At 44.8% G+C, this 14,726-nt stretch overlaps 1 protein-coding gene across 3 annotated transcripts in view; it reads right to left on the bottom strand.

Annotated features, from left to right (window-relative positions):
• Nucleotides 1-8,513: 8,513 nt before the first annotated feature.
• The window catches only part of tle5 (TLE family member 5, transcriptional modulator), a 48,049-nt gene continuing 41,836 nt past the window's right edge, over nt 8,514-14,726 (bottom strand). Inside the window, exons 6-7 of one of the 3 annotated variants that reach the window (XM_008298846.1) lie at nt 14,183-14,302; nt 8,514-11,823 (exon numbers count right to left, since the gene is read on the bottom strand). In XM_008298846.1, coding sequence (XP_008297068.1) covers nt 11,596-11,823; nt 14,183-14,302 — 348 coding nt within the window. In that variant the 3' untranslated portion in view covers nt 8,514-11,595. The remainder of the gene's footprint in view (nt 11,824-14,182; nt 14,303-14,726) is intronic. The other 2 variants (XM_008298847.1, XM_008298848.1) reach the window with 2 other exon arrangements.

The following is a 14,726-nucleotide window of genomic DNA, read 5'->3' as shown; positions in this document are numbered from 1 at the left end:
TATTTTTTAAAGAACATGAAAATTCGTTCAGAGCTTTGAAGTGAATCTACTGATAGACGACGTCACACACAGGCGCTGATGAACAGAGAAGCTGGAAGCAAATCCAGCTGCTAAAATAATCTCAAGAGCAAAACATCAGAAAAATAAAAAATAAAAAAAACTCAGGAACTGTTTTCAACCGAGCGAGACAGAACTGGATGCGTTTCATACCGTCTGCAGAAGACGATCATCAGAGAAGCAGTTAAATGTTTGTCAGAACTTATTTGAATGAATTTCCATCACACATTAATGTGCATTAACACTTTTGCTAAAAACTCAAAAAACACCTCCTGCAAAAACGTAAACTTGTCTTAAAAAATGAGTTTTTCCTTCTTTTTAACTTTTCCAAATACAACAAAATGTGAATTTAAAGACGTGACAGAAACTCAGCTTTTGTCAGTTCCATTAAGAAATGTGACAACAATCAAAGAAAGCTGATTTTACTACCAGAGCGACGGTCACTGCTTCCAGTCGATCCTGTAGTTCAACGTTTACTGACATGAGCTTAGCATGGAGCTAACGTTAGCCTAGCTCGGAGTAAACGTGACCCAAATAGAAATGTACGTTTGACAGTTCAGGAGGAGTTTAATGAAGCATTTCAGTACATTTAGCAGAGCAACACCTTCGTCCTGTGCTGGCATCTTCAAGGATTCTGTACGATGTTAAAGAGATTTTTACGTTTCTGTTTGTGCACAACAAACAAAATGTGACATTTTGCAGAAGTGCAGGTTCGCCGTGGAGTCCTGTTCCCACACCTGAAGCACAAACACATCGACCTTCTCAGCTCTGCAAGAAAGCGAATGAGCGCAAAAAACTTTTGCCGAAGGGCTCAAAAGCTGGTCAGGAAGGAGACGGTTTGGGCCAAGATTTTCAAAACCAACATCCGAGAAAGGAAACGGAGGAGATGATGCTGGTTGAAGTCAGCGGCGAGAAGGAGGAAGAGTCAGACGGAGATGGATGGTGAGTAATAGAGATAAGGAGCTATGAGTCAAACACAGAGACGGGCCGCCAGATGAAAGACAAAAGAGAAAAAAAGGATGAGAGGAAACGAGGTGACGAGAGACAAGACGAGGAGGAAACGGACAAAAATATCAGAGAGAACGGCGGCGATGAGGAAGGTCAGCGAAGGAGAGGAGAGAGAGAGAAAGGAGGTTGTTTGTATCTCATATGACTCTATTAAAGTTTGAACAGCCTCTCATCTGTTCTGCTGCCGCACACAGCGACGGAGAAACTGTACGGAGGAGAGAGCAGATTAGAAAAGCAGGCCAGGAGACGAGTTCCCAGGATGCATCTCTGGAAGCATCTGTATTACAGCGAGCTGTGTCAACACGGGCTGCTGCTCCAGCTGAGGCCGAGGCAGAGGAGGAGGAGGAGGAAGAAGAGGAGAGGGAGGAAGAGGAGGAAGAGGAGGAGGAGGAAGAGGCAGCTTTCATTTCTGAGGGTTTGTGACAGACACACAGGGAACGACAGATCAGGACGGAGACAGACAGAGGAAGCCTTTGAACGGAGAAAGAGAGAAAATGTTATGTATAGAAGAAAGTGGAAGGAACGAGGGAGGAAAGAGGAGAAGAAAAAAGAGTGACGGATGGATGGCGGGTTAGAGGATGGAGACGAGGCAGACGGAGATTGACAGCCTCCTTTTCCAGAGGACGGATGAATAAACTGGCACAGCGGGATGGATGGATGGATGGATGGATGGATGGATGGAGGGGAGGGAGGTGGGGAGGGAGAAGAGGGGTGACAGATAGAGAGAGAAGAGATGGAGAAAGAAGGAGACGGAGGAGGGGAGGTAATGAGAGACAGAGTACGTCTCCGTAATCAAGCCATAAAGGAGCGCCGGAGCGAGGGGGAGAAAAGACGAGTGGGCTCTGAATGAGTCAATCATGATTAATCAAGACGCTTCTTGCTCTCCGCCGCTCCCTCCTTCCCTTTCTCGCTCAGACTTATCATCATCATGTTCGCACACAGACGCTTATTTTTCCAGGCCCGTCAGGACTGCGAATGCACCACACGGTCTGGACGCGGTGGTGCAGCTTTACTGGGTCTTTAAAGACGCGCATCACAAACTGCCGTAAGATGCAAATCCAGTTCTGTGATGTTTTCATTCTGCAGACCCACAAAATACAAGAAAAAGTTCAGAGAGTGCAGCTCTGGACGAGCACGCCCAGTCGACGGTGTTTGAGATTTCACCTGATCATCAGATGCAGGTGGAGGTGCAGCAGCAGCAGAATCAGACGAGTTGAACCGGTAGAACTCTGCAGTGTTTTAAGCTGGAACCTGACACACATTCTGGGGTTAACCTGTCTGCACAGAATCACATTCCACTCACCTGAACGATCAGTTACCTGCTGGGGGAACATGAATAACCGTAGGGGCATTTAAATTAAACTTAGTTTGTGATGTGGTAGAAAGGCGGCCGTGTTCGGAGGCAGACGGGCAGGATGGAGGCATGAACCAGAACCTGGACTTTAGCCCAGAAGACCAGAGTTTGTGTCCCATAATCGAGGACAGACCACTAACGTCAGACTGAAGCTTCATGTTCTGTGGTTCAGGGCTGGTTTCTTACCTTCTGGTCAGACTGACGCCGTGTTCCCACAAAGTTCTGTGTTCATATATGTAGGAACCAGAACTCTGATCACTTCAAGCCCATTCGGACTCTGAATGCAGCACGTGGTTTGGATGCAATCAAGCAGTTTTTATTGTCTTTACAGAAGTGCGTCCCAGTCTTAAGCTGCCATATAATGCATGTCGTTGTGTTGAACACTCAGGAGCAGTTTGAATATAATCCAGATTCACAGACGAGAAGCCAAACTATGTGTGAAAGGCGCCGACGCTACCCGGTTAGCTTCAGGAAGAACTCACACTGTTCACATATTAGAGGCTTGGTTCAGGTCGGTCACCACAGTTACCTGGTTTGGGTTAAAATACGACATGGTTCAGGCTTTACGGGGTTAATATCCGATTGTTTGGCTGAAAAGCAGCAAAATAAACGACAAAGTTGATCAGAAACACGTTTGTGACGCCAGTAAAGTGAGAAGATGAGCTGAATGCTGTAGAGTTCAGAAGAGGGACCACACTGGACCTATAGATGACGGTAACCCACTCATACATGATGGTCTGTAGGGTTCAGCGCTGACGTGTCGGCGCAGCAGGAAGTGACAGAACACATGGACGCCTCCTCCAACGCTACAGCAGCAGCAGCAGCAGCAGCAGCGTAGGCAGCAAGTGACTGCAGATCTCAGCCAACGGTGTGAAGTGCATGGCGGGAAAAGAGAGAGCGCTGATGGCTTTAATTACGCAGCCATAATGAGGAGGGTGCGTTGGATTTATGCAGCAGGGAGGGAAGTGTGTCATGTGGGCGTAGCGGCGGACTTGAGCTGCATTAACCAGCGTTTTCTGACCTCGTCATCGCTCAGATTCAAAGCAGGCGGTTTGTGGCCTCTGAAGCAGCCGGTGGTTTGTGGGTTCAGGATGTGATGCACACAGTCTGCATCCAGAGGATGGCTTCCTGACCGGACGGAGCCGCCTCAGTTTGAACAACTTCTGAATACATCGTGGTCGTAAGGCCGGAACAGTTCAACATAACCAGGCTTTCTCTGTGTTAGCTGGCTCGACAAAACCTAAACTCCCAGTCAGAGCCGATGGTGGTTGAAGCATCAGCAGACTTTAGGGTACAGAGGAACAGGTTGGTATAAGAAAGATCTAAAACTAATGTTCCCTCAAGACCTGTGGAGGGAAACAAGTCGTAGCAGCTGGAATGGAGCGAACCTGATCTACGAAATCCCAACAACATCCAGAAATATGCAGCTAGAATCTACAAATGCAGACTTAGACTAAAAAAACATCCAAAAACAGCTCAGGAGCTGCATTTATGACCGTTATCGTAGCTCCGTTACTGCAGCGCTGCAACTCAGCAGCGACGTTCAGCAAAACAGAAAATAACTTCAAAATGAGGAGAAGTTTTAGAGCTGAAAAAAAGACAATCAGTGATTAATGTCCTGCAGGCTGGTTACAGTTTGAGTCCAGAGTGAGACGTATTAAACACAGAGATGATCAGTACGGTCTCACAGCCACAACATCAGCCGCTAAGAGTTTCCACACAAATACCTTCAGAGAAGAACGTCCTCACACCTTCTTACAGGATGGATCTTCACACTTCTCGCTCTCGTGTGACAGCAAATCAGAACACAAGCTGATCAGCTTCCTCCAAAGTTCTCGCTGCTGCCGCCTCCAGAGTCTTCTTCTGCTTCTCTGGTAGAAAACTCATCCCAGCTGCTCTGGACCTTCTCATGGATCCTCCAGGTACAAGGTTCTCCTTAAGCAACCTCTGAAATGAAGGAAGTGACCCTCCTGTTCTGTTTTTATATATTTAAAATTTAAAATACAAAATGTAAATGTTCTAAGTTATTTATTTTAGTCCGTCATCTTCACCAGTCGGTGCTGTTTCAAAGAGGACGAGATGTTTGTTCTTTAAATATGTTGGAAAAAATCAATTTAGACTTTAATGTTTCCTGTTTGACATGAAATAAAAATCATATAAACAACAATAAAATAATAATGATACTTAGATCAGAGGTGTTTTACAAAGTCGGTCAGAACAAACAAACAAATAGGTTTAATTTTTCATTGAAGAAACAAATCTGTGAGAATTACACAGTTTTAAGCTTTAATTTAAAAGTTTTATCTAATAGATGAAAATAAAATGAACTGAAATAGTAAAAAACTTTTAACATTTAGAAACAGTTAATTTATTTTATGGTCATTCAGATTTGTAGGTTTTTATGCTGCTTTACATCAGACGTGTAAAACCAACGTCTAGTTTATGGAAATTAAAACTGAAATAAAACATTTTTTAAAGAATCTGAACAGATGATGGTTTTCTATCTGATGAACTGAAACAACTTTAAAATCTTCTAGCTGTTGATGATTTGAAGCACCTGAGATGTTTTCAGACCACAGTGAGATCAGATGATGCTTCATCACGTTTCCTCTGAAAGTCGTCTCCACCAGAGGAACGTCTTCAGAGACAAGAAGGTAACGACTGAACAGACCTGCAGCTGGTGGTCTGACGTCAGAGGAGCTGCTGGAGCTTGTTGGATGAAACATGTTCTGTAACCACAGACGGACTTCTTCCATCGCGGGCGGCTTCGTGTTCAACAAACGGATTGTTTTTGTTTGTTTCTGGACTAAAGCGTCTCAGAGGAAGAAGCTCTGATAAGAAGTAATTACTGGTGGATCTATTTATCCAGATTTGTTCACACTAAGAAAACTATGGAGCAACACCAGCTTCACCCTTTAAGGCGCCACTAATTAAACAACCCCGGTCTGATTTTAGAGCTTTGTTTGCCCTCTACATGCTTTAATGTGCATCGCAGAAGAAACAGCAGATGAGAGGAAGCTTCCTTTCTCTGCTCTGCTGCTGCTGCTTGAGAGCAGAGTGTGAATCCTCAGACAGAAAGAGGAAGAAATAGGGCACTTTCATATTTATTTAAGTGTCAGATCCAGAGCTGTCTGTGGGGAGACAGGAGGAGGAAGAAGGGCTGCAGCCAGAGGAACTGGGAGGCTTCAGCAGAGACGCAGAGAGAAGAGACGAGGAGAGAAAAACCTGAACCAGATGTGCATCCAGCTGCCCATCAGCGTGTGAATAAGGAAGCAACAAACAGGAGTCCAAACTGGCAACCAGAGCGTCTGAATGAGGATCATGAGGCGGCGCCGACAGGTCGCGACCTCCAGTCACAGCAGCTCTGGGACACGCCGAGCAGAATAGAGGATCCTCATCAGCGCCGGGTAAAGAACACCACAAACACAGGGACGCATGTGAGAATAGCTCACACCAATTACCTGCTGCTGCCTCCTCCAGTGCTGCTGCTGCTCAGCATAAAGCAACAGCTCCTCCTGGTGGCGCTGCAGCGAACTGCAGGACGCCTCGGGCAGCCGCGCGACATCACATCCTGTTTGAATTCAGCCCTCCACACAGGACTTCCTGTGTTTACTCAAAAAAAAACGTCACCGGGTCATTTATCTGAAAGCTGCTGGAGCTATTCATCCTCTAGACTCTGATGTTGGACCTAAATGTGGTTCCTTCTGTCTCAAACTTTTCGGCTCAACAAAAGAAAAATAACAGTTTTCATCTTTTATTTAACTTCTAATAAAATTCTGTTCAACCATTGAATTAAACACAAATTTTGAAGGACTTAAAATCCTGAAATCAAAGTTTTCTGGTCAATTTAATTCATTTACTACAACTTTAATTGTGTTTAAAGTCAATTAACACAAAAACATTTTAAATTACACCTGATGTGGAGCTGGTGTAATTACACAACTCATCAGAACACTGTTCACCAGCTAGAAGGTTCGTCTCATTTCTCTGATTTGAATTCTTATCTTGCAACCTGGTATTTAATAAAGTGGTGCTAATAGGTCCGTTGGATTACCGTTTTAATTGTCTGTCGTCATGAAGAGCAAAACTTCACAAGTTCAGGATCTGATTTATGTCGACCAGATGAAACCACATCGAATCGTCAGCGTTTGAAAACCAGAAAAATATCATAAAATTAATCAAAATGTTTTATAAATGTCCAAAAGTCTCAGTTAGTTATCAAAGTGTGATAATAAAATTCTTAAAGCTGAATAAAATGTTTTAAAAATGCCAGAAAAATGTGAATAAAATGTTAAAAAAACAAAACAGAAAAGCGTAAAATATTTAAAACATATAATCAAAAGTAATAAAACAAACAAACAAAATGTAAATAAAATATTAATAAATTATCCCAGAAGTGTGATCCTGTAACTCTTACATGACTTTATTTGATCAATTCTTTCCTGTTCAGATAATAATAATAACAATAACAATAATAATAATAATAATAATAATAAAAATAAAAGTTCATTCTGTTGCTTTACACACATGAGAAACTCTCAAAGTACAAAGAAAAATCTTACTTCTGTCCTATTTTGCTCTTTTCTTCTTCTTCTGAGCAACACCTGGAGAAAAAAGGCTTTTCTTTGGTAATAATAAAGTTCCATCTGATTCTCATTCTGAGATTGAAATTTAAACACCTACAATTCCACGACATCCGGGCGAAGCTCATCTCCGACACAATCAGCGTCTGCAGGGCGGCGAGATGTGACCGTTTTCTAAAACCACATTCAGGCTTTTTTTTCACTTTCAGGTGCGACTAAACTCGAACACGTCGGTCAGAGCTGAAGAAGAAGTTCAGTCTGTTGGAAACTAGAATCCAGACACAAGGACATAAAACCTTACAGCTTCAGGAATAATAACCAGACCAGATATAGAATCTACACAACAGGACCTCAGTGTTGATAACTGAGCTTCAATTTTTATCATAGTAGTTAAATAATTACAGCATCTTCTAAAAGACCTGAAAAAAAGTCGTAGAATTCAACACATGCAGGAAGTTATGTTTAAAATAGGATTAGAATTGACACTAGTATCTGGTGCACGAGCTGCATGTGAGCCGTCTGAAGTTAATCCAAACTGAATTTTGAGGTTTTTTTTCTCAGAATTGCAAAATGACAAGAAAACAGAAAGTTTCTAATGAAGACACACAGCGAGAAAACGACAAAACAGCGTCCAACGATTCAACCTGAGGAAGAAACTCCTCAAGAGCCACAAAGGAAGAGACACAAAACGATGTTTAAGGTCATTATGTCCAAAGCTGGAGGTTCCTGTTTCAGCTTCGACTCTGCAGAAACTTCTAAACGTCTCTTCAACACTTTGGAAGCAGTTATCATAAGAAATAATAAAAACGCTGGCGTCACGGTTAACTCGTGGCTTCGCTGTGATGAATCACCAGGTTTTCTATCTGCACACACCTCAGGATGGACTGGAAGCAAAGCCTGAAGAACTCTGAGAACAATCATCTGCTCTGCTTTGGGAAAAAGAGTCTAAGTGAGGAACACACGAAGCTGGCAGCGTTTAGTCTGAGCCTCCTGCTGAGACTACCACACCCATAAAGGGTTCAGGTTTGGGTTAGGGATAGGGGTTTGGGTTTGGGTTTAGGGTTTGGGGTTAGGGATCGGGTTCGGGTTCAGGTTAGGGTTTAGGGTTAGGGATTGGGTTAGGTTAGGGTTCGGGTCTGGGTTGGGGTTGGGGTTAGCATTAGGTTTAGGGGTTAGGTTAGGGGTCAGGGTTGGGTTTAGGGTTAGGGATTGGGTTCGGGTTCAGGGTTGGGGTTTCCATATGACAGCAGAGGCTTGAACCAGGAGCAGCAGAGTTTGTGTTCAAACTGTGAGAACAAACGAGTCCAGAGGGAGCAGAAGGTTTGTCATGATTTGATTGACTTTATTTGTAAGGCACCAGAAGTCCTTCCTTACTGCAGAACATTTCATATTATTTATAGTAAATGTTTGTTTTTTTATAGTTTCTTGTTTTTGTTGGTTTAAATGAAGCTATGATTTCAGACACAAAACTTTTTTTTGTTTGTTTTCTTTTTTGCCAAAGTACACACTTTTTTTTTTGTTTTTTTTTTGTAGGTTTTACATTATACACAAAATAAGTATTTAAAAAAAGACCTTTACAAAGCTCAAAACGCTTACAATGCTTCACGCTATGAGGGCAAAGAGTCGGGATCGGCGGGGAGGCGGGCTTTAAAGGGGTCAGGGGGCGGAGGGGGGGAGAGAAGGAGGAAGAAGGGGGTCAAAAGGGGCAACAAAAGGTCAACGTACTGCAGATTTACCCCCCTGGTGTCACATCGGTTTTGTAACACAACAGCACAAGAATCATCGAGGACAGACAGAGAAGATGCAGCCATATACACATAAAGCTTTCTATGTAGAACTGTTTAGGGAGGCAGGCCTCCAACTACTGGAACAAATACATAGAATCTCATTTGTATGTTTATAACGTCAGCTCTGGTAATTCTCCTTCTATCGATTAATATCTAAAAAACAAAACCAAAGCAAAGTGGGGACGAGGTGGGAGGAGGAGAAAGGAAACAGGAAGTGCATCCATCACACAAAGGTTGGATCAGACATTCTGCTTTTTGTTATAAAATCGTCTCGATGTCGGCTCCCCTCCCCCCAGCAGACATGCATCGATGTGTTGGTTTGTCTACGCGTTCAGGACAGCAGCCGGATGCATACGCTGTGTGTGTGTGTGTGTGTGTGTGTGTGTGTGTGTGTGTGTGGATGGGAGGACGACGTGCTGTGAGCTTCATTCACAAGCAGGTTAGCGCGTTAGCTTAGCGACAGATCACCTGGTTCATCACCTGCACACACGGGAGGCGACAGCAGGTCATCGCTCCTCGTGTGGAGTTTATCGAACCTGCACACGGATCTGAGGGTTTGTGGGAAAATGTGCTTCATCTTTATGCCGTTTTATCCCAAATTAATTTAGATGAAAGTGGCTCCGCTTGGAAAACCGAGAAGGCCAAGAAAGACAAACTGAATTTTAAACGCAGCCTGTTGTCAAGCTGATCAAATAATACGTCCACGATCAGAAGTTCGATCGCCGCTGATTCTACGTCCTAAAAGTTCAACCTGTAGGAAGCAGATGATTTAATTGTGACTGACGGGTTAAAGCTCCTTCATGCTGCCTGATCAGAGCTCGTCTGCAGAAAAGAGCAGCTCACATATAAGATATGAGGAGAAAACGACTTAAATTATCCGTCCATGCAGCAAGTACATTAAACTTAAATCAGCTCAATTTAAGATTATGCTGTAAAAAAATCAAAAAATGAGTAAACTACTTTTAAAACAAGCCAAATTATCTGTCGTGTCTAACAGTAAGACTTTTCCAGATTCTGTGCAGAGCAGGAGAGTCGGATCTTCTACAGACTTTGACTCTCTGCTGGTTTTCTTGCTGCATCGTTCCAGTTTCAGGAATGCAAACGTTGTTCAGTTTAACATTCAGACGTATCGGGTCTCCTCCTGGAGCTACACAACATCGGACGCTTTCCTATCAAGTCCAAGAAACAATCAAAAGTTTTGTCATTTTGAAAAATGACCGACCAATCACAATAATTACAGATCAATGTTGAATTACTTCAGCTCCAGTCGGATCACGTCTCTGTCTGCTCCACCCACCAGAACACCGTCGACCATGACACATAAAACCAGCCAACCAGAGGTCCGGTCTGACCACGCCTGTGGAGCGAGCAGGACCTTTCAGGATGTTCTGCTTTATTTGAACACATTCTAGCAGCTATGAGATCCGTTTGTGCTTCACGTGTCCCGTGTCGGCGTTAAATCGTGTTTAATATGCGACGAACCCGAATGTGCAGCGAAACAGAACCTACAGAATTTAAATGGGAATTTGCAGAGATGCTGTTTTTGTTTGTTCCGTGAAAGAGAGCGTTTTAAAAGACCAGAACAGACCAGAGCCCGAGAACTGGATCGGAGCAGAGACCGGGACCGACTGCATGCAGAGACTAACGCCACCGGTCCAGCGTCTGTATATGAAGTTCTGTTCACTCAGAGTGGATCAATGAGCCCGGCGGTGCCACAGCCTGGACTCTGTCCTTGTTCTGGAGTCTGAACCGAGGATGCTTCAGAGACACACGCTGCCCTCTGCTGTCAAACAGCCGACATCACGCTCCGTCTCCCCACAGCGTCAGTGTTAGTGCACATTAAAGATGAAGGAGGCGGTGGGAGGGCGCAGTGGCGTCACGGCTGCTTTTTTCTTTTTTCTTTTTTCTTTCTCGTCGCGCTACCTCGGCTCTGTTTAACGAGGCCTCTCGTTAAGGTGCCGGGTGGATTTATCCGGGTCAGGCGGGGATCGTAAATCGGGGGACGAACACTCGGTTTGTTTTAAACTGAGCCGTCAGCGTGAAGTTGGATCTCAGAAGGTGCTTTAACTTCCTGCTTATACATTTAGGTTCACAACTAAATCCACAGACGTCTCCTGGTCGCAGAAGGTTTTAGGTTCGGGGGACAGTTCTGACTTTACAGAGGGCCTGATTCAAACGCTCACTTCTAGCTCGGGACGAATGCATGCAATCTGAAACGCCTGCGAGACCTTTCATCTCAGCAAAATGAAGTTTGTAGGAATCCTGTGTTGTGTCTGACAAGATGTACCGCTTGCCAGCGAATCCCGAACAGTTTGCCTGTTTTAACGCCTACGGAGCGGTTCCGTCTCACAGATCGGTCCTGCCTAACACGGACCTGCAAAGAACAGAGGCAAGAGGGAGGGAGGAGGAAAAAACAGGAATAAGAAGTGAGAGACAGCAACAGGAAGGAAGGAACAGAAAGAGAAAGTATTCCTGGTTTAAAAAATAAAAAACGCTGGAGAAATGCAGCTTCATCACAAACAGGACCAGAGGGAGCATCTGAAGAGAAGCCATCAGAGGGAGACGGTGACAGAAAGAAAGGCAGATACAGGAAGTGTGGCAGATATGAGGAGGTCGGGGGGCAGGTGCCAAAGCTCTCCCAGTAATGGGACTGGTTCTGAAGCTGGAGCTGTGCTAATGGGATTGAAGCCCATGTTAAGTAAGGTCAAAGAGAGGGAGACCGGGGGGAGGCTGTAGGCCAGAGGGGGCTCGGATCTGGTGATTCGGGTCTCTGGATAAAAACAGAGCTGAACGGGGGGGACGCCATCTAGTCGGACTTGTCTCCGTCCTCCTCGCGGTGGCTGTCGACGCCGTCGCGAGACGCTTTCTCCTCCTTGGCCAGCTGGGCCTGGGAGGCCAGCAGGGAGGAGAGGGAGAAGAGGCCGGAGGAGGTGGTGACGGCGGGGAGGGTCGGCTGGCTCAGGCCCAGCGGCAGGGGGGTCATCGGCAGGGCCAGGCCCTGGAGCTGGGACAGCTGGTGAGCCTGGAGCTGCTGCTGCATGGAAGACAACCAGACACAACTTAGACACAGCAGGACGGAGCAGCGCACACATCACAGCACAACACAGACGCAAATGCAAAGGCTGCGACGCACAGACCGGCTATAAATCACAACTTATGTTTAATAGATAACCCCTGAGGCGCGGCGCTAATAGTGGAGGCACAATAGGAGAGAAGGAACGCGCATATCACTGCTAAAATACATGCTTAGAGGGAGATGGAGAGGCTGCAGCACACATTACTTATTTATAATAGATGCAATTTTCAATATATAGAACTGCAAAAAAACACACGTGTAGGAGGAGAGCTCAGCGTAGAGCAGAAACTGTCCTGAAGGGGACAGATGTGGTCAAAAATAAAATGTAAAAATATACATAAACCACCACAGGACACACGGGTTTTATTTTAACACACAGAAAGACAAACTGTTGCTGCCAAGCCTGAATATTTCCATCAGTCCGCGTCGTACACACTCAGCACGGTGACGCATCAGTGGGTTGATTCTGATGACAGCTCTGACTGATTCCTCATCAACAGCATCTAACGGCACCAGCTTCCCGCCGCTACACCTACAGAGTCAGCAGCTCGGCTTCACGCTCAGAACCAGAATTATACATGATGGGAGCGCCCCGCGAAGGAAAGTCTTCAGCTGCACGGCTCTTTACTGAGAGAATCAGCCTGAAACACTTAAACAGGCCGCTATCCTCTGCATCTACAGCAGCAGACACCAAGACTGAAGCCAGGCGCCGCCGTGAATCATGGATCACAGTGATGGAGCGGCTAAGCTAGCTAACACTAGGCCTGCAGTAAGATGATGGAGCAGCTAAGCTAGCTAACACTAGGCCCGCAGTAAGGTGATGGAGCGGCTAAGCTAGCTCATGCTGAACCTCTGGTACAGTGATGGAGGAGCTAAGCGTGCTAACACAATGCTGCTGGGTAACTTTAAAGCCACAGACATGAAGGATGGTGGTTAGCGGGCTAATGTCTGATCTGTATTGATTCAGATTTTAGCTAGCGAGCTAGCTCTATTGATCTGTAATTGTTCTGACGTGCTGACCGATGGAGGGCATCATCGGATTCACGGTGAAAAAATCTGAAGGAATCTTGTGAAATCTTCTTTTCTGGTTTGTTTAATGTAAATACATACGTTTGGTTTGGTTCTAGTGCTTCAGTAAAGAATGAAACCTCTCACTAACTCCTGGTTATAGGTTCAGAAAACAGACATGATGGAAACACACTGTTTGTTGAATTAAGTTATGGTATTTTATTTTTTATTTTTATGAGAATCAAGATGATTCTAACTATGACATGACTCTACTCCTAATCATTTATTTTTCTGTAACATAAATAGTTTTTGTCTTGATTCTGGTTTAAAAATAACAACAGAAGTGTTTTTAGGGTTAAATGGAGACGAAACTCTTTAAACTTAACAGCAGACCAGTATGTGAGCACTACGACTAGCTGATTGAACCGACTGTGGTCCGTTTATTAAACAAGTTTCTCAGGTTAATTTAACTAGTTTTACATTTTCACAGCTCATACGATGACGTTAAAGTAATTAATTAAACAAAGTGTAGATGAGTCATATTTTTAAATCTACCGTATGTTTCTACGCTCAATTAAATAAAATGATTTATTGTGAACGGCAGTAATTAAAATCAGACATTTAAAGAGTCAGTGCACTGAGCCACACATAAAAGCTTCATGAGTACTGGTCAGTCTGGGAAAACTGGAGAAGATAATGATGATGATGATGGCACACTACCTTCCTCAGGATTGTCTCAAACTAACCTCAGATCTAATAAAAACCTCGGTGAGAAGTGAAGCTGCACCAGACCAGGAGGTCTGAGGGGACGTCAGTGCTTCTGGACCAGCACCAGAGACTCTCCGTCACCGTATTCTAACCTCTGATGCTCCATTCTGACAACAACGCGTTTTAAAATCCTGCTTTCACAAGCGCCCCCTTTATTGAACTTTAATAATATATCTCCGGAGAAGTGCTTTAAAAATCTCCTCGTAATTAATTTGAATAAACAAAACATGGCTGACATCGACTATGACAGCCTGGTCACTAATGTGTGTTCACCACAGTGATTTACATTAGGGACGGGCCGGTTAAAATAAATTCATTAGCTACTGATTGTAAATCCTGGTTTTTTAATATCCCACTGCTGGTTAAAGCACAGAGGAGGAGAAAGCTGTGGTTTGGGGGTTTAGGGAGGGTCCGTCCATCGACGCCGAGCGCACAAAAGCAGCCGAGAGCGTTTTCTGTTGCACTTCACAAACAATAAATAAATATCATTAGAGAAAACAATAGCATCGATCACAGGGATCAATAAGTGCACTTTTCTAACCATCATGAGGCCCCCTGGGTAGGGCTGGGGGCTGGAACATCGTACCCTTATGATGGAGTTCATCTCTGGGGGGGTGACCTGCTTGGCCCGCTCTATGGCCGCCAGGACCTGCTGCTGGTGCTGCAGACGTCCAGGAGACGAGAGGACGAGGAGACAAGAGAACGAGAGAGAGAGACAATAAAAGGAACAAGGGGAGGAGAGTTTGGGAGGAGAGGGGGAGAGGTGGAGAGGTTAGATCAATATCTGTGGTCCCAACAGAGATCCGACAAGCATCTCTGGGCGACGCACCTCCCCCTCCGGCCAGTTAGCTATTCACCCAGTCACACACACACACACACACACACACACACACACACACACACACACACACACACACACACACACACACACAAAGGGCTGGTGTGACAGCGGTGAATGGATGGTCGGCTGGTGCGCTGTAATGGGTGGAGGTCAACCCCCTGGTGGGCAGATAAGAGCACGGCTTATCTGAATCACACAACCATTTATTACACCCACACGCAAACACACACACACACACACACAC

This window comes from Stegastes partitus, unplaced genomic scaffold (genome assembly GCF_000690725.1).
Source record: "Stegastes partitus isolate 25-593 unplaced genomic scaffold, Stegastes_partitus-1.0.2 Scaffold1356, whole genome shotgun sequence".
NCBI classification, from domain to species: Eukaryota; Metazoa; Chordata; class Actinopteri; family Pomacentridae; genus Stegastes; species Stegastes partitus.
Note: the sequence above shows the minus strand (reverse complement) of the source record. Positions and strands in the feature narration are given on the sequence as shown.